Source organism: Amphiprion ocellaris, chromosome 16, assembly GCF_022539595.1.
Source record: "Amphiprion ocellaris isolate individual 3 ecotype Okinawa chromosome 16, ASM2253959v1, whole genome shotgun sequence".
Taxonomy (NCBI): Eukaryota; Metazoa; Chordata; class Actinopteri; family Pomacentridae; genus Amphiprion; species Amphiprion ocellaris.
In genome coordinates this window covers 974,018-999,800 of record NC_072781.1, presented here as the reverse complement: position 1 = coordinate 999,800, position 25,783 = coordinate 974,018, and the positions used below count along the sequence as shown (strand labels likewise).

The following is a 25,783-nucleotide window of genomic DNA, read 5'->3' as shown; positions in this document are numbered from 1 at the left end:
GGAGGCAATCTGTGAAACTGAAGAGAAAACTGTATTTTGATATTTTTATGACTGCCACACTAAATAGCTTTCAGAGGTATCCTCTTGTCATGAAGCACTGAGGAATCTGCAGTGCTGAATGCTGCAATTTCTGGGTGAAATATTGGAAAGAGTCAAATTCAGAAACATAATTCCTGAAAAAACAAGTTGAAATGATGTGTTTTTACGTTGAACTCTTTACACTCTTAAACCTAATTCAGGGAATCTGTGCAAAGGCTGTTTTCTGTCACTGTTTTCTGTCATCTTCAGTCGCTGTTTGCGTCTACGCTACAAAACGTCTTGATTAGGTTTATTAACCCAAACTACTTCAGTACATTTTGGAACAGATGTTAATGCTTTTCTGTTGCTGTTTCTTGTCGTTTTCAGTCACTGCTTTTGTTTTCACCACAAAACTACTCGGTTAAGTTTAAGCACTAAAACTACTCGAAAATGCTGAGGAAAAGATGGTAGTTTGGTTTAAAATACACCTGTGCAAACACTTTTCAGTCATTGTGTTATGTTGCTTTTTTGTCATTTTTAGTTGCTGTTTTTGTTGAAAATACAAAACTATTTGGTTAGGTTTGAACAAAGATGATGGTATGGGTTAAAAGATGCCTGCGCAAATGCTTCTCACTCACTGTTTTCTGTCACTGTTTTCTCTCATTTTCAGTCGCCGTTTTGACGCTGTGTTTACACTGTAAAACTGTTTGGGTAGGTGGGGGAAAAGACGATGGTTTGTGTTTAAGTACGCCTGTACAGATGGTTTCTGTCTCTGTTTTCTGTCTTTTTTCACTGTTGTCTGTCAAAAGCGTTTCAGTCTCTGTTTTTTGTCGCTGTTTTCTTTCATTTTCAGTCACTGTTTGCTTTTGTTAATGCTACAAAACTGCTCGATTAAGTGTAGGCTCTGACGTTACTTCAGTACATTTAGGAAAAGATGATGGCTTGGGTTAAAATACAGCTGTGAAAACGTTTTTTAGTCGTTTTCTGTCCTTGTCTTCGGTCATTTTGGTCACTGTTTGCTTTAATTTCCACAACGAACTAGTTTAATAAGTTTAGGCACCAAAATTACTTTAGTGCATTTAGGATAGAGGATGGTTTAGTTTAATAAACATCTGTGTATACACAGTCTGTTTTATGCAACAATTTTCTGTAATTTTCATTCACTGTTTGCTTTTTTTCAGCTACAAAACTGCTTGGTTGAGTTTAGACACTGAGGCAACTTCAATACATTTGCGAGAAGATGATGGTTTGGGTTAAATTATGTGCAAATGCTAAACAAGAGGTGGATTTCTATCATAGTTACCGTTTCTCTTCTTTTACTCTTTTACACTTTTTTCTTCCTGAATTATTTCATGATATAAACTGTTTTTAAATATCAAGAATGACATTTTTACCTGCTGTTGTTTTGTAACTGCAAATAATCTAGATGGCACACCTCTATTTGTCACCATTTTATATATTCCTGAAATATTTAGTTGATTTGCTCACATTTGTGTCTACAGTAACGTGTGAAATCCAGTTCTGTGGGTTTGAACTTACTACCAAAGTGTTTGCTGGAGTTTCGTCAGTTCTCACTGCCTGAATCCTATTCTTATGTCTGTAGTTTATTGCCAAACGAACGCAGAACAAAACACACAAGTCTATCACCTCCAGCAACAGTGATCTAAAAACACTCTGCTCCCTTGGGCTTGTTTACATCAGCACAACTTTGAGAAGAAAGACTCCGGCTTTTAACTGGGATGCTGTCGGCGGCTGAAGTTGCCGATCCCAGCTGCTTGGTAATAAACAAAACTGTGCCATGAGGCAGAAATCTGGCACAAAAACAACAACTAACAGAGTAAATTTTGAGTTCTGGATTGCAAAAATATCCACTATGTAATAATATTGTTCCCTCATCCTTTGTTTATCTCAGATTCCCCGAAGTGAGCCGTGGTTTCAGGTGCAAAAACACACATCATTGCGTGTTTAAACCGTGTGGTTAAAATAAAATTCAGCCCTTTCTGTTAACACCCCACTTTTAACCACAAACACGTTTTTTGTTTCTAAAGATAGTGGAGTTTTGTGAGTAAAAAACTTCATCTCCGGAGGCTGAAAGAAAACATCCGTTAGCCTCTGCTCCGTATGCGTGGCTCAGCGTTTTATAATAGCAGTGATTAGTTTCACTGATTGCCTTGTGTCTGTTTTTTTTCTCAGCCTTTGCAGCCAGACAGACAAGATAGCAGTCAAAACAGACCTGCGTGTACGTGTCGTTCATTAAGTACGCCAATCAAAATAGGCCTCAATGTGTGTATTTTAGCAGACAAAATAGGCCTGCAGGTCTTTTGTAAGATGCAGACAGAAGCTCTTTGCATTTCAATCAGTCTGCTACATTCATGAGATGGAGCACAGAGGAGATAAACAGCATGTAATTCATCTTCCTCGTCTCACAAAAAGTCTCGGTTATCAAGATTTCTTGCCTGTTTGTGTGTTAGATGGCAAGATAGAGTGCGGGGCTTCAGGAGAATTGGTTTATCGTCGTTGTTGCTCAGCACTTCCTCCTCCTCCTGCAGATCACACTCATAGCACCGTCAGGTTTCTTCACTTTCAGAGGGAAACACACCACTTTGATGCATTTTTTGTCTTTATACACACTGTTTAATTATAACACAACCTCAGGGCTGCTTGCACAAAGATAGATTTTGTGCCTGAGGCTTTGATAGAACAAATAAACTTTAGACTGAAATCTGAGTTGGTGAGCTGCACAAAGCCCACTCAGTGTCCTCAGCTGGAGTAAATAATTATGTTTTCTGGTCAAATTCAGACTTTTTTTGAGCTGTTTTTTTCCAAATTCTTCTTTTATTTGCTTGCCCTTGAGCATCAGCAAACCATTATTAGCCGGTTACCATCCTGTTTTTTTGTCATTTTCAGTCCCTGTTTGCTTTTGTTTACACTACAAACTGCTTGGCTAGGTTTGGACAGTGAAACCACTTGGATACATTAAAGAAACGTTAAAGTACACCTGTGCAATCGCTTTTTAGTCACTGTTTTACATCGTTTGCTTGTCTTTATGCCACAAAACTACTTCAGTAAGTTTAGGAACTAAAACTAGTTGGTTAGGTTTAGACAAAGATGATCGTTTGAGTTGGGAAAAAAAACCTTGTGCAAACACTTTTCAGTCGCCTTTTTGTGTCGCTGTTTCTTGTCATGTTTAGTCGCTGTTTGTGTTCGTGCTTCAAAACGTCTTGATTAACTTTAGGCACTAAAACTACTTGAATATGTATAGCAAGAGATGATGATTTGGTTTAAAACGTGTCTGTGCAAATGCTTTTCTGTCACTGTTTTCTGTCAGTTTTGCTCATTGTACTACTTGGTTGTGTATAGGCACCAAAGCTAGCTGGTTAGGTTTAGACAGAGATGATAGGTTTTTGTAAAACGTCTGTGCAAATGATTTTCAATCACTGTTTTCTGTCATTTTTGGTTGCTGTTTTCCTTCGTTTATGCAACAAAACTAGTTGGTTAAGTTTATGCACGGTGCATGGAGAGCTGCACAAAGCCTGAGTGTCTTCTAGTGGAGTGAATCATTATGTGTTTTTAAATTTGCTTCGCCTTCAAGCATCAGCAAACCTTTATTAGCAGTTTTTTTCCATCTTGGTTCGTGAGAATTGGGTGAAAACACTCTTGTTGCTTGTGCAGCAGAGCTCCATGAAGATGATCATGTTATATATTTACTGTTGTTTTTTGGTTCCTGTGGTTTCAAAAGAATGTTACAAAAATAATCCATGTGCAAGGTATGACACAGCATTCAACTTCCTAAATATCTCCCGTGTCTCCTCAAAGCAGCCTGACCTTCAAATAGTCCTTTAAAATGTGGCCAAAGCAAGAAGACGCCGAGGATAACGTAAAAGTAGATTTAATTGTAAAGTGTGTTAAGTGCAACTGATTGTTCTGAGCTCTTGTTTTGGATTCACACCAGTCAGGGAGATGAGAATCAGTTTTAACGTAAAGTAAGTTGGTTTCTTAATTAAAGAAACAGGAGATATCTTCACTTATTTGCACAAATTGGGCAATTTATTCCCACAGTTACCACATAAATACAGCATATGTAGCATTTTCCGACACTATCGTAGCATGCACGGTTGCCCTCGTGCTCGTATCTCCCATCAGCAACACTCTTTTTTTTTTTTTTTTTTTTTCAGCAACACTCTGGTGCAGCTCGATGGATTAATTTGTGAATCAGTCTCTTCGATATTGGAGGATATGAGAAATATTAAGTCTGGGTTTCACAGCGGCATGCATGAGTCATAAGCGGAGAACGGTAAGAGGTCAGAGCCTTTCATAGTCATAATGTAGTTCAGACTGAAAACGTAGCAGATTAACCACGAAGACACGCACATGAACACACACACATTCATCACCCGGTCAGCTAACCAGTCAATGCTGTGATGCCATTAAAATTTATCCGGTTCTAAACTAATGTTGTTTCTTCCAGTAAACATGAAAATATAAGCATGACTTGCTCTTTTTAAATCTCAGCTCGAATCGATCTGATTTGCATCTCGTCTGGGGATTTCATTGTCACTCTCATTGAGTCACTGTGAGCATCTTTTATAACATCAAATAAGCTCAGCTGGGTCAAGTCTAAACAAGTGTCTGCTCTGACGCCGTGAAGCACCTGCTTTCTGAATCACACGCTGGCTGCTTGTTATCTAATTTCCTCAAAATGCTCCTACTAAAAGGATTTTGCTGCTTATGTTTTTGTAACTGCATCCATTATGACGCGCTCATGTATTGGTGGTAAAGCTCGATACGCACATCACGTGAGATTCTCAAAAAAATCACGCGTTTAAATATCGTCTGCTTTTCTGTCACGTTTTCGATGTTCAGCTCAGCACACAGGAACACAGTTTGGCTGATTTTGCTGTTGTGGCTGCAGATTTATTTCATGGAAGCCTAATGTTTGCATAAGTTACAATGAATGAACATCACAGTATAGAGTTCTGTAAATACAGAGTTTAGTTCTTCTGTCAGTCACATTTCAAATATCTCTGTTCTGAGGTTTCACTGCGTTTTCAAGTCTAAACCTCCAACCACACATAAAGCTGCAGATCCTGTTTGATTACGTACATAGATGAATATACATTTTGCCTCGGTGGAGAATATTTATACTTTGAATCAGCGCAGAAATTTTGCAAAAGAATGTGTGAACTAAAGCTGCACCACACATCCTGAAAATCGTAAATGGTCTGCACTTTTATAGCACCTTTTACCCTCACCTAGGTTCTGTACAACCTGCTGCACTATGTGAGCTGTGGTTCTGACACGATATCGTGCATGCTTATTTGATCATATTTGCACAGTTTTATTTTGTTCTTTCTGTTGCAGGACTCTCCCTCAACCCCTCTAGCATTTGGCGGAGAAACGCAGCAGGGGTCATGCGTGAAGAGGCGTTCGGACGAGAGCTCCAACGTATTGGAGATGAGTACAACAGGCTTGTCCTGCAACGGGTGAGTGACAGTCACTGTTGGTGTGTTGGAGAAGGGATCTGGGTCTTGACAGCAACCACCAACAAATTCATTTTTGCAGTTAGTCTTTAACGTCTGTCATGGAGCAGATGTTCATGTGACATTTAAGTCTATCAAATCCTGCCACATTGTATGTATTTTATATCTTTGTTGTGGTAAGTTGTTGTAGTTTGTCAGAAGTGAAGTCCCAGGTGGAAAGAAGTGGTGTAAAATTACTCCACTGAGAGATTTTCTATTGATTTGACATCTAAACTTGGTTAAAAAGTGCAAAATTAGCAGATGTGTCAATCACATCTACCATTTTTTTTCAATGTTTAAATCTACACTACCATTCAAAAGTTTGAGGTCACTTAGAAATGTCCTTATTTTTTTAAGAAAAGCAGTTTTTTTCAATGAAGATAGCATTAAATGAAGGATAAATCCAGTGTAGACATTGTTAATGTTGTAAATGACTATTGTAGCTGGAAACAGCTGATTTTTAATGGAATATCTCCATAGAGGTACAGAGGAACATTTCCAGCAACCATCACTCCTGTGTTCTAATGCTACATTGTGTTAGCTAATGGTGTTGAAAGGCTCACTGATGATTAGAAAACCCTTGTACAGTTATGTTAGCACATGGATAAAAGTGAGAGTTTTTGAATTGTCTGTTTGAACCCATACCTTTGAAACGGGAGTGTATATGTTGGAATTATGTCATTTAAGTTCATATATATTTCCCAAATGCTTCATTTTGGAAAGAAATCTTGCAAGTTGGAGCAAAAACACAAACTATGCAACAACGGGGAATTGAACCTACGACTTTAACACTAAATTGCAACATGTAGAATTGCATAAACACGTTTCTTGTAGTTAAAAAAATGGTGTCTTGTACTACTGAGGAATCACACTTCTAGTATTTCAGCATTGCAGTTGTGCGTCTTAGAAAATACAGTTGTTTGCGTGATATAGAAATGTTCTAAGCAACTAAACTACTGGGGTGAAAGCAGCATAAATGCCTCTGAAACAACGTGGTGGGTGATCTGAAGGAGCCTGTGACCAGCTGTAATTTCTGGGTGAGAAAAATAAAATGGCCTTTGATCAGAAAATAACCAAGCAGGAAGCCTGAAGCAGCCGAAAATCCTGATGCCACAATAACCACTGCAGTTTAAAAAAAAAAAAAAAAAAAACAGCTATACAATAGAAAAAACCTCAACAGTGGAGGGGCAGGAGACAGACTTGTTGAGCACAGATGGGGAGGAAAGCAGATTCATTTTTCTCTGCAAAGCCCTGAGCCAATTTCCAGCAGTGGAAAGGAAACAAAAACAAAAGTTAGCGGTACAAATTGGGTGTTTAAATGTGGTGAGACACACAGAAGCTCATTTAAAAATGGAGGTTGTTTGCTCAACCTCAGTAACAGCAATTTACCTGCTCGACTCTTAGCTGGCTGTCAGAGGTAGTGATGCAGATGGAGCAGGAAAGAGGGCATTTTGCACCTAAACTGATCATTATGTCCTTTTGAAGTTGGTGTGCACTCAAAATCAAATCACAGAAAAATAGCAGATTTGAGAAAATACAGTGTTTTGAGTGATGGATGGAGTGTTTCGGTTTGGTTCTCTGATTGTAACATGAACATACAGTTGCAACAGATGATGACAGATGATCACATTATTGTCGGGAGTCTGAATCCCCTCAATGGTGCAGCCATGAAGTTGTGTAGCTGCAATAAGACTTAATTTCCTCTTGGCTGCTCTTTCTTTGGCAACATTTCTGCATGTTGCATCATCCCAGTTTTATTTACTCCCCTATCAAAGAGCTGACTGGAGCTTTGGGAAGACGGAGAGGAAGCGGGAGGAAAATATGTGCTAGTTTGAATTCACTTTAATCTCATCAGAGAAATGGGTTAAGAAATGAAAGTGAAGAAAAAGCATGACAGGACTATTATATCCCTGTGAAGAGCTTAAAACACTCCCTCGGTGTCAGAAGCTTAACAGCTATAAAGCTACAAGTCTCCTTTGGAGCAGTTTAATACATCAGAAGTGTGTTTCTCCCACTGCGGTTAATGCTCTGGTTATTTATGAGTAGCAAACGGGAAGGGAGTTAAACCTCTCTGCCTTCTTGCTTTTTTAGCATTTTTTCCAAACCAACACAAACTACAAAATCCTTTAACCCTTAAATGCAATGCAGTTTTTTAAACACTCCAACTACCTCTGATCTCTAGTAGCACTTATACAATGCATGTTGCACCCATTTTCTTTATCATTCAAAAAATAATGTCAGAAAAAACAGTGTTCCAGCATTCTTTTATATTTATTCAATTAGATTTTTATGCAGTCTTGTCTTGCACACAGTCCTCTGTAGCGTCTGATAGAGACACCTACTAAACTCCAATTGACCACTAAAAATAGCCATTTGCATCTAAAGGTTTTTGTAAAAGCTTCTTAGCTAAAACGGTTTCTGTAAATTGTGGCACCACTTTCCTTTTCCCTGTCATGGCCAAGGAACACCAAGGTTCTTTCAAAGATCTTTTGGCTTCCCAGATTCAGAACCTGTAAACCTGGAAATCTGGTAAGAACTATGAAGTAATAATCATCCAGTTTCTGCCAAAGCAGTTATAGATCCTTCGGCCTAATCTTGAACCAGTTCTTCACATTTCGTCAGTCAAAGAGCCGGATCTTCACCAGGAAAACTGCATTATAGATCCATTTGCTTGTCTAGGACTAAGAGGATGGGGGCAGGATTATTGAAACCATCAAAAACTACTAAAACTAGAATATAAATACAAAGAAGAAGAAAACCAGACCTTCAGGATGGACGTGAACTTGCAACAGTAGCGCGTGGACATCGGATTAGGCCATTGTTCGTCTCATGTTCTTTGCTGTTCGATGTTTTAATGTCACCAGCAGGTGCTCGAACACCAACTTCTGTTTGCTAGAACACTGACTGGTGATGTAGAAACGCCAACCAGTAGGAAAAACTTAGATGAACATTGACCTCAGTGGCTTTTTAGCAGCGATCCATTGGAGAGAAAACACACTGCATGGTTCTCAACAGACATTCAGAATAGACTAGATTAAGTTTCAATAATGAAACCAATGTTCAAACAATGAATACAGTGACTACAGTCTATGGTGGTTCTCTAGCCGACAGAAAAGTGAACCAGGTGATAGAACATTCCCAGTTGAACCAACTTGTAACCAGCTCTAGCACCAGCCCAGAGCTTGTACCTGGTTTATGAAATGGAGTTTTGATGGAAAGATGGTAAAAATGACAAATCTTTATCAGTCTTTACTTCTCTGTGATTCAATAGTTGGACAGTATGTCACCAAAACCATCCAACATCAAGGAAAATGCAGCTCTACACTAAACCTGTAACTCAGGTGCTGCACTGCTCATGTGACTGATAATAAGCCAATAAAAACAGGCTTCATGACATCAAACTAGGAAAAAAAACACAACCTGCTATCATTTGCATCCAGTATACGTGAACAAAAGCACTCCTGGGTCGCGAGTGACTTTCATCTTTAGCGGACACGTTTAAAAAAAACATGTTTTTTACCATTATTAAGGACCAACAGTTTTGAGAAATAACCAGAAGTTCAGTGTTTACCTAAGCAAAAGTAAAAGTCATCATTTATCAGCTGTGGTTTGGATCAGTTTCTGCATTTATCTGCCTGGATCAAATACGTTGTCATCACGCTCTTTGAACGTTGTACTAAGCTCTATACTGAAATCAGTAGCTCAACAGATAACATCAGCACCTCTCAGTGCGCTGACGCCAGGGAGAATTTGATTTACTCCACATGTGAAAGATCCACGAGCTGGGATTGGGTACGTGGTGAGCATCATGTACAGCTTTGGCCCTCACGTCTGTGATTCAAGCTGCAGAGGAAAACCGGGGGGAGGCGGTGGGATAAATGTGAGAATGAAATGAGTTAAGGCTGTAACTCAACAGCCGGTCACACAACGGGAGAAGACATAAAGAGAAAGAGAAACAGAAGTGTAGCTGTGAGTCTTCTGTGAAGTTGGCTGCAGAGTTGTCCGCTGTATGTGTGTTTGTTCTTGCTGTAGAACAATGAGGAGGCCGAGAAAAGAGGAACGTGGAGCCTTGTTCCCTGTTCTGTTGGCAGGTGATGCTGTTCCTGTGGGCAAGAGCACATGCATGTTTACGCATGGTTTCAGAACCGCAGCAACAAGACATTTTTTAGATTTTAATCAGATATTTCATCACAAGTATAAGAAGAAAGACACATTTTAACCCTCCTATTGTCCTCATTTATGGGCACCAAAAAATATTGTTTCCTTGTCTGAAAAAAATCCAAAAATTCTGCAAGAAAGTTCCCCAAATTTCTGAAAATTTGCAAAAACTTCAGGAAGAAAATTCCAATAATTCCTTAGAAGTTTCCCTTAAAAGTTTTATTTTTAAAAATCCCCCAAATTTGGCAAGAAAAATCTTCCAAAAAAATCCTAAAAATATCTAAAGTGATTCCATATATATCAGTAAAGCTTCTAATATTTTCCTTAAGAACATTCAGAAAAAAAATCAACCAAAATCCAGCGAAATTTGCTGGATTTTGGTTGATTTTTTTGTAAATATTCTTAAAGAACCATTTTTAACATTTTTTTCCACCAAAAAATGTTGAAAATGTGAACATCAGAAGTTTCACAGTGAAAATATTTTTTTTCAACATTTTTAAACTTTAAACCGGGTCAATTTGACCCACAGGACGACACGATGGTTAAGGTAGCGTAAATGAAAACATTCCGTTTAGTGCAGTTCTGCTAAAAATGCAACAATAATTGAATAAACTAAGAACAGAAGTTTAATCCCAGTTTAACAGTGATTGCAAAAAAGTGTCCAAAACACTCGGACACCACCTCAGAGATCCACATTTATTGACAGTACATCAGAGTCCATCAGTTTGAGTGTGGAAGAAGCAAAAATGTGGAAAGATTTAGGACAGACAAGAGTTCATAAACTACTCTACAAAAGTCTGAACGTAGGCTCTTGCTTCTTTTTGAGCCTTAGTTGTGATTGTAGAAGTCTGTAAACTAAATTTCCGTTCTCCACTGTAGTATTCAAGGTTTTTCCTTGTGTATGTTGAAGAGTGAGTGTGGAGGCAACTCAAATGTGCATGTCCAAACTCGATACTCCACCAAGCATTTGGCTAGTAACACCATCCGAACCCCCGACTCCAGACGTGAGTGGTAGTGTCCATATCCAAGCAACGCTCAGAGTTTTTCTTAGCCACTGGAGTCACTGCGAGTCATTAGTCTGGTCTGGACACAGACACGTTTGGGGGATTACGTCTTTCAACTCGACATGGACAGTTTAGAGATCTGACAGGAACTTGAGGAAATTTCAGAGGAAATCCATTGTCAGAAAGTCCATTGCCAAGAACTTCACACATCATTAACCAGGCTTAGCAGGATCGACCAATCATGTTTGGCTCAGCTGAACTAGACAGTGTAGGGTGATTCAGGCATGTGGTTTTCACAGCAATGTCATACCAATTGTAACCCGTTCAACTGAAGAGTGTTTTTTTCTTCTTATACTTGCTTTATTTAAGATACATTTTAGAGTTTGTTGATTCAACAATCCCTGGACTCGTCGTGAGTCACTGCATCTGGTCAGCCCAGGCACATCTGGGGGCTGACGTCTTCCAACCAGAGGTGTAGAGTTTAGAGGTCTGACAGGAACGTGAGGTAGTTTGAAAGGAAATTTCAAGAAGTCCATTGCCATGAATCCTACACTGTCATCCACTAGGCTTGGCGGGATAGAGGAGTCATGTTTGGTTCAACTGGGTGAATTTCTTCTGATTCAGGCGTGTCGTTTTCACAAAAATTGGTGCATTAGTGGTTCCCAGATGATGTCATTATTTGGGTGAACATTGGCTTTTAGTCTTAAGGTGGACGTTACAACTATCACATGGTTGCTAGTTTTACTGGAGTCATTTTTACATCTACTTATTTTGTATTAGATGCATTTTAGCCTTTACAATGGTTGGAAAGGGGGGAAAAAAACAGCAATTTTTTTAACTGATTTGGAAAAAGTAAATAGTTTTGTTGCTGTTACATAGATTGCCATTAAATTTTTAGATTCATGGCCCCAAGAGGATGAAGCCTATTAGATTTACAGAAATGTCTAAACCACAACTTTTGAATGCATTGCCATGAAATTTGGTACACAAATTCATGGTGCCCAGAGGATGAATCCTTAAGACCATGATGATCTTTGACTTGACTTTTTCTTGAGCTCCACCAGCATATCAAAACTTTCATTTATTGGTTAAGATCTGTTAACTGGATAGCCACAAAAGTTGGTGCATTCATGGTTCCCAGTTGATATATCATTAGTCAGATGATCCAATTAATTTTCTTTATCTTGAGGGACACTTAGTTTTGAATGAAACGCCTCGACAACTATCACACGGATTACCTCGAAATTTGGCCAAGACATTTATTTCAACTACAGAATGAGTTTTAATAACTTTGGTCATTACTTTAATCCAGCGCCACCATCAGGTCAGAAGTTAGAAATCACTGATCTAACGGTGTGGGGACGAAGCTATGTGGTTAATTTACAATGTCATGAACATGATTTCTATCACCAAAGAGACCCAGCTAGAAAGGGAAGGGAAACGTTAAAATAAACAGATAATTGTCTTTCTAAATAAGTCAATAAAATACGACTGATGAGATTGTTTTATTAGGCCTGGAACAATTTAGCACCAAAGCCGCTACTTTATGGGAGATCGGGCTCCGGAATGACTGTCATTATTCACATTATTTATGCCCCATTATTACCAACGAGTTGTTATATTGCTGTAGAACACTGAGCTGGCGGCATGTCGCTACTGTTGACTGAAGAGCTTCATGCAGCTTCACCGCCTGAAGGCCGAGAGGCAAAGCTTCATCACTGAAGGCTGTAGAGGCTTTAAAATGACTCACATCATCTGAGCACTCTGACACAAACACAGGTGTTTCCTCTTGCTTCACTTCACTTTATTGCCTGAGAAGTAAGCAAAGCACTTTTTATAAATACTCTTACATACAAGCCATATTGTGGTGATTAATTATTTGCTTGGAAAACACGTACGGTGCCGTGTAATCTGCAGTGCAATAAAGAGTAATTATTTGTTTTTCAGTAGTCTCTCGCTCTCTCTTTGGCCTCATTTATTCCGGCCTCTCTCTCTCTCTTTCTGTTTCTCTCCCGGTTAAACATTTACACAATGTGTGTGTGATTATGTGTGTGTTTGTTTTCAGACATCTGTGAACGTGCTCAGTTTGGTGTTCGTGCCCGTGTGTGTGTGTGTTCGTGCCCGTGTGTGTGTGTTCGTGCCCGTGTGTGTGTGTTCGTGCCCGTGTGTGTGTGTGTGTGTGTGGGTGTGTGTGGGTGTGTGTGTGTGTGTGTGTGTGTGGGTGTGTGCGTGTGTGTGTGGCAGCCGAGTGTCCGTGACAGTGTAGATTCATTATGGCTCAAACCTGTGGTTGAACAACTCTCAGGGAGCAAAGCACAAGGTCTAATTATCCTGCCAAAACACACACTGAAACTCCAACACACACTCTGTCATCTTTCAGTCAGAGGTAAAGCCCTTTGTCCTGGAGACAGAAATAACTCAGAGGAACACTGTGGAGCAGTCGGGTGTCGCTGGCGGGCTGCTTGTGTCTTTGTTTGTGTATGTTCAGTTGTGTGTTTTCACCCTGTCTGACTGTTTCCATCAGTGGAATTCACAGCTACAGTAAACAGTGATTTGTTTCTAGCTGCAGGATTGTTTTGTCGGGTGCTTGTTCTGGATTACAGGATCTGATCGCCATTAAAGCTGAAATTTCTGCTGTCAATTACTGCAGCAGAGGGAACTTTGATGTCTTGTTCAAAGACAGCGAGGAGAGAATTCACTGAGTGAGGGAAGTTATTTCAGCTTCAGTGTCTTTTGTTCCTTTCCGAGTGGTGCACAAATTTACAGCACTGAGCAAACACTATGCAATATTTTCAGTTTCAGTGGTTTAGCCGAGATGCACAGACAGAAATGTTTGAAATCAATTCTGACTCATAATATGAAATTTAAAACACTGATGACTGTGTTGTAGCCAAATAAACCGAGTCATGACCAAGACTAGACTGTACCAGGACTGAGATTGTTGGGGTCCATACAACTACTGCATTGCAACACAAACTATTACTTTTATTGTTGTAGCTCATGTTCACTAAATCTCTTTCAGTGACAGATTTCTGAAGAGTTTTGGTGCCGAAGCAGATCATGACTGTTAGCTATCTAGCTTTATACTTGGCCTAGCTGTCTTTTAACAGATGAACTCTTTGTGGTAAAGCTGCAGCTTCTTCTCCTGTGTGTCAGCATTCAGTTCCTTGGAGTAAAACAGGGACAGGGAGGAACACAATTCAATCATTCTAGTAATGATGTGAACAAGTAAAGCAGACTGAGATCCTGAAAGAAAGTCCAGAGTCCTCTTAGTTGAAAAGTCTGAGTTAAAATGCAGTTATCACTATTGATAATACCAGTGATGTGCATAAGAATAAAGAACATTTCATGCATTGGAATGTGAACTTTAGTGAGTAAAAGAGAAGCTAGATTGTATTTTATGCCACTCTGTTAATGTCACTTTGCAGAGATTGCGCACATTACGGCTCCAACCGTTTTAAAACATGATGCTCTTATTGTAGTGTGAGAACCGAAAGCTAGATGATTCCAAGCGGACGTTCAGTAGAGAGTAATTACACCTTTTACTAGAATGGACACAGCAACAGCTGCATTCTGTGCCAGAACTCAAACTCAGAGCAGACAAGAGCTCGATGGAGTTTTGTTGCAGTCACAACGTGGACAAGAGATAGAAGTAGTAAGAGGAGATAATAGCAGTGATGAAGGAAAGTCTTCAGAACCACAACAAAAATAATGAAGCTTCTTTGTGTGTGTGTGTGTGTGTGTGTGTGTGTGTGTGTGTGTGTGTGTGTGTGTGTGTGTGTAGACAGATGTAAGCAAGACTGCATATTTTTGTGTTTAAACTTGTTATAGTGTAAAACATAAATATTTCAAAAGTGAAATCTTTGGCATCGTGCTGTCTGGGGAGGTTTGCATCGTCCCACTTACAAGCAAGAAGAGCAGAGAAATAACAAAGCCTGAGTGTGTGTCTTTGTGTGTCTTGGTGTGTGTTTGTAAGTGTAGTCTTGTTCGGAGAGCTATTTTTGAGAGGCAGCATAGTAAGTTGCGGTAACCAAATAAAATCACATGAGCTTTTTGGAACGGACTGACTCAATGTTTCCACTGTGAAAAGAACAAGAGCAGAAGAAGTGCAACAAGGCTACACGAGAAATTCATAAACCCAAACACAAGAATATGGAAAATATACAAGACGCTGGTGTTGCGTTTTTCATGTCACCTTTTGTATGCAAACATCTGTCAGATCTGATCGTCTCCCTTGTTTCTTTCAGCTGCAATAAAATACAAACAACAGCAATTTAACTAAAGAAAAGATAAAGGATTCATATGAAGAACAACTTTACACTGAGATGAATGGAAACCGATGGCTGCCCAAAACTAAAAAACGTGTTATGCTGTAAATGTATTTAAACTAGTCACTGTATGTAATAATTGTTGTAAAACGTGAAATCAGTTTGAGCAGATTGTGTGCTGATGATGATTGTAGCATCTCTTTGATTGTCTGACTGAAGGCCTGCTCCACTGCTACAGTACCGTTTCTTTTTTTCCTTTCTGCACGTCTGTCACTGTTCCTCCGTTGCATCACACCAGCTCTGTAGGGAACATGTGTCTGTCTGTGCATCTGCATGACACAGTCGAATTACTTGTTAGAAGCCTGCAGAGTTGCAGCAGCAGCAGGAAAATGATTTGTGGCAGCAGGTTTTCTATTCTCAGATGATGGAAAAGGGGTTATTTGAGGTAAGAGTTCAAATGAGGAAACTATTAGAGGATCCCTAATGTGTGTCTGGATTTGCATGTGTGTATTTCCTTTTCTGTAATCCCGAGGAAGAAGCTCGAAAATCAACTGGTTTTGGCTCCGTGTCACACTCTCAGCCTGCAGTTTGTCAGCTCTGTACATCTGCTTCTGATTTCAGTGGAAATCAAACCTCTCATCCTGACTGTGAAATACGAGCAATCGTCCAAATAACAGGCCGGCCCTATTGTCAACGCGGTGTTCAAAATCTGAGATGATTATTTGTATTTCCAGATCTCTTGATTTACTGAAACCTGTTTCGATATTACAGTTTGTACTTGGAATAAAAAGAAGAAGAAACAACATGTTGATGTGAGTTCTGGAGGTGCCGATAACTGCATTTTGGAAGATTTGACTCTAAGCTAGTAGATGTGAAGCTGATATCTATGTCTCCAAACTATTCCTTTGAATACTAAAGAAACTCTGAGCGCTATCATGCAACTATCTGATAATGAGTCATTAAATTAATCCATTTGTAAATACACTTAATCTGCACCAGAGTTAAACAGTGAGAGGTGGTTTTAGACACACATATGTACAAGTTGGTCAGATGTAAAAGTTTTAAACCACATAGAAAAACTCTCAGCTCCTCCCAGGTACACCACATCCTCCTGTTACACTGTTATTGACACTTTCTCAGCTTTCATTAGCTGCTTGCCATGACTGCAGAGCACCATATACTTGGATGTGGGAACATGATCTGGTGACATTTTGCCCTGAGGGTCCTAAAATCTGTAGTTAAACTGACATGTATAATACTCTCACTCATCTGGGCATTTCTCATGTGCTGTAAATCCAAATTGTTCCTGTAGAACTTCTCAGATTTTGGCTGTTGTGACTGTGATAAACCTCAAAATGCGGACGTGTAGAATCATTTAAGAGCAGATTATTCTACTTTAATGGTATCTAGGGGGTATCTAGATGTCAGTAGACCATAAAATCAAACATGTAATAGTCAAACAAGCTATCAGTGAGGTTGCTCTGCGTCTTGAGACTCATAAATCTGCCAGCACAATCCCTTCCGTCACTCTGCAAACTAGAGACCATCTTGACAGTCGATTCATTACAGCGGTTGTTGAGGTGAGGAAAGAGCGCTGCAACTCTGCCAACTTTAAAACCACAAACCTTGTGTCTGTCTTCTAAAGCTGCTTTGAGGAGAGACAGATCTCTAATGTGCAATATGGTAAACACTGCTGCAAGCAGATCAACACTAATAACAATAATGTTGGTGTTTCCACAACAAGAAAGCTTAATAACATCTCTAAAGGCCAAAAGTGGTGAAACCTGAGAACATAAATCTGGTTCTAAATTACTGGTTGAGCTGCAACAGCGGCACGAGTCCTGATATATGATGATAGCAGACTTACAGGTTGTTGAGATAAAAACAAATTACCAAAAAATTGACATGAGGAGAGTTTGCTCTTCACTTCACTGATAAAACACAGCAGCCCCTCGAAATCCGGGCTCAGGTTTAGCTGCAGAGAAATCTCTCTTCCAGCGCTGCGTTGATCAGCTGCTTCCTACGCTGTTGTCTTGTCAAATATTGACTCAAAGTTAGAAAGTTCATAAGGTGATGATTACTGGGGGAAAGAATCCAAAGAAGAAAAAAGTAAATGGTTTTTCCAGATGTGCCTCACGGAGGTTTGTGATATCTAAGTCTGGATTAACATGGGATGTGCCTGTCATGTGTTTGAGTTTGTACAGGTCAGTTTAGGGTCAAAACACTAGCTGGAGTTCAGCTACTTTGCTTCTAAGTAGGTCTATTGCCTTTTCCAGCTTTGGCATCTTTCACTACAAGTCTTCAGCTTGTCAAAATGGTGTCTTCAGGGTCAAATCTTGTCTAAATTAGTATCCTGGCAGCTCTTTGTTCATCTCTGCCCTGTGTGTTTGACTTGGTCAGAGTCAGAAACAGAATTCAAAGCAGTCTGTGATTCATTACAGGGTTAACTAGTCTTCCCCTCACCTGCTTCCTCCTCTGGCATTAGGGGTTTCTGTGGTTTTTGGCTCATTTTTCGAATCAAACCACACAGCTTTGATATTCCCCTCTCGCTCAGGATCCTGTTTTTCAGAGTGCAATCTGGCCCCAGAGCAGGAGGCTTATTCTGTGCCAGTCGATGTCTGGATGGCATTGTACAGTCCATCCGGCCGGGCTGTATTTACAGGGCTCAATGCCAAAACAGGACGCCCATCTTCCAGCAGAAAGAATCATTCTTGCTCTTGTAAATTCCTTAGTTGTACCTGTGAGTGCTTCAGTCAGAGCATAAGGTTTCCTTTGAAAAACAAACACTTCATTATCGGAGCAATAGTTGCTTTTTTGTAACTCTATTTCATATTCACACCTGTTAGCTGCCAGTATGAGCTGTTACTTTGCTTTTACCGGAGCTCTTCATGCATTATGAAGGCTTGAACTGGAACGAATAGGGAGCGTATGTTAATTAGCTAGCCTCAAAATATGAGCAAGAAAATTTGTTTGAGTTGGAGAAGTTGAGTTTTTCTTACAGTTATTAGAAGTGTCTTTTGGTTTCAGATCCCTGATGAAGATCCTCTTTCCTTGGTAAAAGGAACGTTGTTGTTTCTGGAGAGTGCTTTTTTTTTCCTGGAGCACATTCACCCATGGGAAATGTCATTTCTCTTCTATTGAGCAGGCAGATTTCTTATTGGGGAGAAGCCGCTGCTGTTGGAGCAATAGATCAAGGCCAAGGCATAGAGCTGTCAACTGCAGGAATAGTGAAAACACCTGTTTCACTCAACACCCTGCCAAGTTTGTCTGAATGACTGCAGAGAAACAGCAAAAGACAGGAAAGAGTTGAGCTGAGTCATACGATGTGAAGCAACTCAAGTAAATAAAACGACAGCAGGTGATTTCACTTATGAGTGCAGCTGACTGCTTGAAGATGGTGAAATGTTTCATGAGAAAGATGCTATACACTGCCAGTGAATTTTGGTAATTTTGTCAGAAGTTTCAACACCTTGGACAGTCCAGCATGAACCTAACCAAACTCAGCTTTCCCTGCTCTTCGATGAGTCTCCCGAGTTTTAAGGGAAAAAATCATGGCAAAGTCAAGCTGGTAATGTCATAATCCATGAATGTGTCCCTAGAGCTAGTGTCACCTCTCTTCTCCGACATGATTCAGGGAGTAGTTTATGAAGTGATTAGTTCAAGCAGTGTTCCATCAGTAACAATCTCCCTCTGAATGTTCGACTCAGTCAACTGAACAGTGTTATTTAGATGGCACTAATTCACAGCAAAAGTCTGTTCAGGGCTCTTCCAATAGTAAGGTCAAGGCCTTACAATATTAATTGTAGAGAGAAACCCAACAAATCCAACAATTTGTACTTTAACTGAAAGAAACCTCGAGCAGAACCAGGCTCAGGGAAGGCAGACGTCTGCACTGACCAGTCGGGGTGAGGATACAGCTGTAGAAGATCTTTTGTGACTCTTGAGAGGTAGCGTCGTCCAGGTTATCTTAAGTTTGCTATGAGATTTGAAACATTAGCTTAAAATGTGACTCATTGAGTTTGAAGAATAAAGGGAAATGGAACATGCTATTGAATTGCATCATGGGAAATGTAGGATGCAATGTTTTTGAAGCATCATCTGCAAGTCTCCTCTATGGATGAGCAGCACTAAATCTACCCTTTAATACCTCACCACGACATTTCAGTTAGCCTATCAGTTTATTCTATCAACAAAGAATATGTTCAGTATTAATGTTCACCATCTCTGCTTTGACAAGGAAGCATGGAGTTCCACTCAGCAGGGAGTCAGGGTCAATAAATAGGGCTGTTGAAATGCTGACAGCACTAGCGGCATCCGGTAGCGGCGTAGCTGTCTGGTTAGCGGCGCACAGGAATGCAGTAGCAGAATGAGCCGAGCGCTGACGGTTTAATGATGATTAACAGGGCGTCATGGATTGTTGCACTAAGAGGAGCGTGTCAGCTGTCATTACATCGCTCTTTGCATGTTTCTTTTTCTATTAGTATTTTCCTCCACATTAAAATGCAACTATAAAGAGTCAACAGCCAAGACATACGTAGAAACACGCGTGTGCATCCAAACATGCACTCACACCTGGAGACTGAGAAAGTAGAAAGAGAGTTGCGGCAGGATGTTGAGAACTATACTTACCTGCTTCCTGTGGATGTAAACATACAGTATGTGTGCCCCTTTGATTTTCAAACATCAAGCGATTCGAGGGTGTTTACGTGAACATCCGATGTATATCAAAGCAGAACATTTTGTGAAACTACGCAAATGCCAGTACAGATGATTAATGCGAACGTGAACTATCTTACAGACTGGACATGCTGTTCTCAGAAATGAAATGTTCAGCTAAAGATTGACAAATAAAACAAAAAAACTAACTTTTTCACCTGTTAAGCAAATGAGGAAGTTTACCCTCCAGCAAACTTCTTGCTTGTCTGTCGAATCAAAGCAGGCGGTTGTGAATAAAATAAGAGTCTGATCTCACTTTTTTCATTTCATACTTGTACTACCAGGCCTGATGCAATGTTGTGTGTTCATTTTCACATCAGCTGAATATGTTAGACCCTCATAAACAGAATTTTATTCTCAAATGAGTCAGCAGGAAAACTAAAAAGTTAGCTAATGCTGACATTTCCATAATCTTTGTGTTTTTTTTTTAGCACCCAACAGCTGATATCAAGAAGCTTGAATTACAATCTTAAAGTTTGATAAGAGTAGCAGTTTGAGAAATGGATTTTTCTTTACGTTTTGGTACTGGCACTCTATTTCTAACGTATTTGTCATTACTAGTTTGACACCTCTTCTTGTCTTACTGTTCCAGAGGGCGGCAGGCAGACGTCCTGGGATTTATCTCAACTTGATCCCAAACATCCACCAGGAGCCCGTCACTGTGCTCTGCGTCGGCTTCCTGCTCCTCCTGCTGGGACGGATAATATACTTGCAAGGCAGTACGAACAGCCAGGATCACTCTCAGGTTTAGCCTTTGGAAAACCCAGCAGACGTAGCAATGTTCTGAAATATGTATGTTTTTGGATCTGTCCAGTCTAGATGCTTCTTTTTCGTTTTTGGGACCTTTATTTCTCCCGCTTTCCCGGCCGACTTTGGACTTTTGGTTTTTGGAAGGAATTCTAAAATGCTGGGATTTGAGTTTTTGCACCGCTGTTTTTCCTTCACGGCCTCTGAGCCTTTGTGATACAACCAAAGAGGCGAGATTTTGCACTCCTTTTTTAGCGTGGGGGCGGTCGTGTCACCTAAATATGCCTCCGCAAAATGACGCCTGTGGAAATTCAAATGTGCCTTGTACAGTTTCTTGTTTACTTTTCTAGCTTCTTTGTAAGGTTTTTGTTGTACAGAGATTATGAGTCCCCCGGGTGATCAACTCCGCAGACCCAGGGTTGTTAAATTATGTGGGTCCAGTCTGCAAAGTTTCCCTCTGACGGTTTCACATCACAACTGCACTCAAGTCAGGTTTGAATCCAGCTTGCAACAGACTCATGACCTGTGTGGGAACCTACTGGACCAAAGTTTGCGTTATTATCCGACGTTTTTACCACAGTGTTCCCAAACTACTCTACATTTTGTTACCATGAAATGCATATCTGCTTATGCCTGCTTTGTAAATTGATGTGAATTATCTGCACACCAGCGTTTTTAGCCACAGAAATGCAAAAAGTCCTGCTAATTTGGGTATTATTTAACACAGGTATTTGCTCAAGAGATCATGGAATGACATGGATTTTGCTTGTACAGCTAAAGTTCCACAGAAATAAGTAGATGCACCAAGCCTGTAGGGTTTTTAAATACATTTCTTTGAATTTGTGTTGGTTTTAAAATCATATATATGATAGAAAATGCACCCTTTATCCCTGTATTTCTTGATTTCTATGCACCATGTTAAACACCATTTGGTACACAGTAGACAGTATGACCGGTTAATGCCTAAACTCAACCTGCCTAAGCAGATTTTCCAGATTTTCATTCAGTTAACCATTTAAAAAACTCCTATCTCATGAATAGTAAGTCATTACCAACCTACTGTAGTTACAGTAACATCAGAATTGGTTTTACCTCCAAATACTACCTATTTATATGGATATCTGAAAGCATTAACAGGTTCCATCTTTGCTCAAGTTGTGTTCAGCATTAAAATGAAGATTTTGCACGTTAAAAACCAAAAGCAGGAGCTGATTGCTCCGCTTGTTAATGCAATAATAACCTTTGAGTAACTGTTACTAAGCTTCCCAATCAGCAGAGTGATGTAGATGAACAAAATCAACAGCAAAACCACGTCAGTCATTCAAACCAGTAAGTAGTGTCATTTCTCTCTGTCTTGTTTACTCATTCTGCAACTCATTGACATTAATATTCAAAGAGTTTTCCTACAATAACTGATCAAGCCGTACTGTCTTCTGCTGGTCTTTGTTTGAGCTTCTGGTTTTGCCATCAGCAGCCAGAGTGAATGTAGGCGGCAAGTAGTTTGTTGACCAGGTCACGTTATCCGTTTATGAGCTCAGTGATTCAGACCCGGCCAAGTCTCCTCACGCCTGCCAGGTCATTAAACACTCAGATTTCTGGACACAAACCAAACACTGAATAATGCAGTCAAAGAGGCGTTTGTCACTCGCTGGTTAGCCAACAGTAACACAGCAAACAGTGGCGATACAGGGTTCACATTAAGCCCAGTTTTTCTTATCTTTGAGCTCTTTATGCTCGTTGAACTCTCTTGTGTAAGAAATTACCAGAAGTAGGCCAGTTTTGTCATGATTACTAAAATACATGTTACACCTGATTAAACCTGAACTGCAGCAATGACAGAAAGATAAAGAGCTCAGTACATTCTGGAAACCTTTTATGCAACAACAAAAAAATGAAATAATTGTTCATTTGTATGCACAAATATCTGTATGTTTTCTGATTTGGAGATACATAACTTCACTTTGTCAACCTTAAACGATGTTCGCTTTTTGAATGTACTGTTGTAGATGAAAATCATACGAGAAAAGATTCAACTAAAGCATTTCATACGACCAAGAGTGCATTTACAACATGAGAACCTGGGGAATCAACTGTGTGCTTGAGTTTATTGGAGATGGAGAAGTTAATAAAATGTTCGTTAAGCAAATTGAGCAGCCACTGAAGTCTTTTTAAGAATTGGAAATTCTTCGGCAAAGAATATATCTTACCTTTTTTTTCTTCGTCTAGGTTTTGATTTTTTACGACACGTGGTTCCCACTGTTCTCCTTTGTGGCCACAGGGGGCAGTAATGAGATTGTGACTTTTTAAATTGAGAAAAAGGACTCAAGAGATGAAAAAATGAACTTCCCCACCTCCCTTAAGTAAAAATGCACAACATGTTCCTCGATCTTTGCCGTGTAACTAAACATTTTTAAAGTCCATGAATAATATGAACATTGACCAAAGAGAACTGTGCAAAAGTCTTGTTTTCTGGGTTGTTTTAGGTGGTACAAGTGGAATTCTGTGCCATTATTATGTGTTTCTTTCATTGGTTCCAATAATTACAAAATCACATCAGATAAACAGTTTCTGTTTCAACCCAACTGGAAAAAAAATGTGAATGTAATTTGTCATTTTATGGTCATAAAATATTTCCATCGCTGTTGCTGAACTCCCTGTGAGGTTAACCAGACAAGAACTGTAAATGGAAGCCTGTTGTAACACAATCAATAATCAAACATACGTTACCGTGCTTGGATGTTTGCACAGTTGTGTCAACAGCGACGCAGCAGCGATTAAGAGCGATCCCTCCATTCATCACCCCTGCAGAAGCATTTCAGCTCCTCCGTCATCTGTGTAATCTCATGTTTTAACGGTGTTAAAGTATCTGCTCGGTCGCAACAGTTTCATTTTCAGACTTCTTCCTGCGATGATGTGATGGATTAGGGTGTTGACGTTTGTTCACGGAGGAATAATGTACAGATTTGGGGGATTACTGGCAGCAGATAAAGTGAGCGGAGATCCTTAAAAATGATCCATCTCTGACAGCAGTGTTACATAAGTCACGTGTCGAGTCATAAATGCCGCCAGTACGGCTTAATGGATGGATACATACCATGAAAAACACAAAATGACCACTAAGAGATGTAAAAATAACTAAAAAGAGACTTCACCCACCCACAAAGCTCAATTTAGTATTTCCAGCAGCCATATGTGCCCCTCCTGTAAAAAAAAACAAAAAAACACCACAATCCAAAGAGTTAAACTTGTGTCATCATATCCAGGTTTATTTTCGACCACGCTGTATCACACTACTCTCTGTTTCTGTATGTCTTATCCTTCACATATCATGCAACTTTCCTCCGCTGTGACACTGAGAGCTGTGACTGCACGCTGACTTTCTGATATTGTGCCATGTGAAACCTACAACCTCATTTTGAAGTACTGTATTACAGCCGGAGTGTGAGAGGAGAGAGATGGCAGGGGAGGAAACCGAGAGGTGAATTACCAACTTCTGAAACTGATATGGAAACCTGGTGATGTGCTCGATCCCCGCCTGTCGTTTGGAGGTGTTAGAGCTCAGCAACACTTGTGGGACATTCAGGGTTTTACTGACTCGCATCAACACTGCTGGAGCTGCTTTAGCAAAATGCCATTTTGTATTTGTTTGGGCTTTTAGCGTCGGTAAAACAGGAGCATCATTCAAAGTCGATTTTCTACCATCATGTGGGAAAGTGAGTTGGAAATTATTGGCTTTTTTTGAAACGTTTAAATAAGCTAATGCTTGATTTTCTGTGACACAGAGTCTGCATGTTAAGGAGTATTAACTTTAAAGAGAAAAAAACAAATGTTCTGCTCTTATTAGCAGTAATAACTCCTTGTCCACCAGTTTCTCATGGTGACTTGCTGAATTTTTGACCACTCATCCTGCAAAACTGAAAGATGTTTGAGGGTTGTATTGTTCCTTGTTTCCCCTCACAACATCTCAAATTTGGGATGCAAACTTTAGCTGTTACTGGACCACTTAGTAAATTTAATTTCCTCTTTCTGAGCCATTTCTAGACAGATTTTGTGGCGTGTTTAAGGTCATTATCCCGCTGAAAAATCCCCTTCAGCTTATGGATTCACAATATTTTGATAAGATGCAGACGAACTGCAACTCTAAAACATGGCGTTTCCGGTTCTTCTCCTCTAAAGCTGCCAAACATGCCGACTGTTACTGTGTTTAAGCCGCTCTATCTGTGATCCGTGGTCCAGACTTTATTGTTGTCTTTACCTGCAGTGTGTTGTGTTATTTTTGAACAGAAAGGCCCTTTTTCCTGATATGCCTAACAAACAAATTGTGCAATATCTTTGTGATTGTAGACGCGTGCACTTGGACACCAACACTTGCAGATTCACCTGTAGATCCTGTGATTAGATTCTGGTGTTTTTGGACATTTTTTTTGTAAGGAACAGCCTCCCTTTGAATGAATTTTCTGGAGTGAGTCATTTTTAATCTGATCTAAATCTCCTGCTAGACATCCACAACAGTTTTTTTCCCCCTGGAAGGCCAAACATGTCGATAGAAAAGAGAGCAGCAGAGGGTTGAATTTGGTACTTTGCACTTTTCACCCCACAAATTGTGATAAATACAGAGTTGTTAAAAAATGTATTCCAATTCTCAAAGCGACACAAAATGTCACCTTTATGTCCTGTGTTTAAGTAAAGCCACTGTTTCTAAGAGAATTATGTTTGCAAATGTATCAAAAAGCCAACAATTTATTCTATAATCACTTTTCCACATGATCGTTTTAGCAGGAAAATCTAAAGAAAAGTTTGAACTGTTAAATATGTAAACACATGAAGGGGAGCCAGAGACACTGTGGTGTGTTGTGCTTTCGCTGCCAATGTTGTATAAAGAAACTCGTGTTGGAGTCAGTTTGTGCAGAAACTGAAACAAACTAACCCAAACGACTCCAAGTGACCCAGTACAACTGTAGCAACATGTCCTTTTTTTTTGTTTATAATGTTATTGTACACTGAAAATATTGTAATAATGAATTAATAATGAATGGCTTCTGATTGCTGTAAAATGCTTTAACATCTTTTTACATTAAACAGAATAAACAGTTTGTTGTTCAGTGTGTTTATTTGTCATCAAAAGCACTGAAATGTTGCATTAATATGGTTTCGCATTAGATTTGTTGCTTGAAATAAACTTTGCTGATAAGATAATGGTTTTATAGTTTTACTGAGGTAAAACTATAAAATCTTTCTGCAGTGGCATAAAAAATGTAATAAAAAATGTTAATTTTCTTCTAAAAGGAGCGTAACTTCAGGAAATGCTAACTTGGTTTGCCAAACTCAGACAGCTAAAATGTTATATTACCTT

General features: G+C 39.6%; 1 protein-coding gene across 3 annotated transcripts in view; it reads left to right on the top strand.

The window, feature by feature from the left end:
• LOC111571898 (uncharacterized) overlaps positions 1-25,783 on the top strand; it is an 87,472-nt gene that overhangs the window by 48,312 nt on the left and 13,377 nt on the right. For 2 of the 3 annotated variants that reach the window (XM_023275317.3, XM_023275308.3), the window contains 2 exons: positions 5,380-5,501; positions 20,276-25,523. In XM_023275317.3, coding sequence (XP_023131085.1) covers positions 5,380-5,501; positions 20,276-20,434 — 281 coding nt within the window. In that variant the 3' untranslated portion in view covers positions 20,435-25,523. Of the gene's footprint in view, positions 1-5,379; positions 5,502-20,275; positions 25,524-25,783 lie in introns of those variants that run through there. The other variant, XM_055018339.1, reaches the window with a different exon arrangement.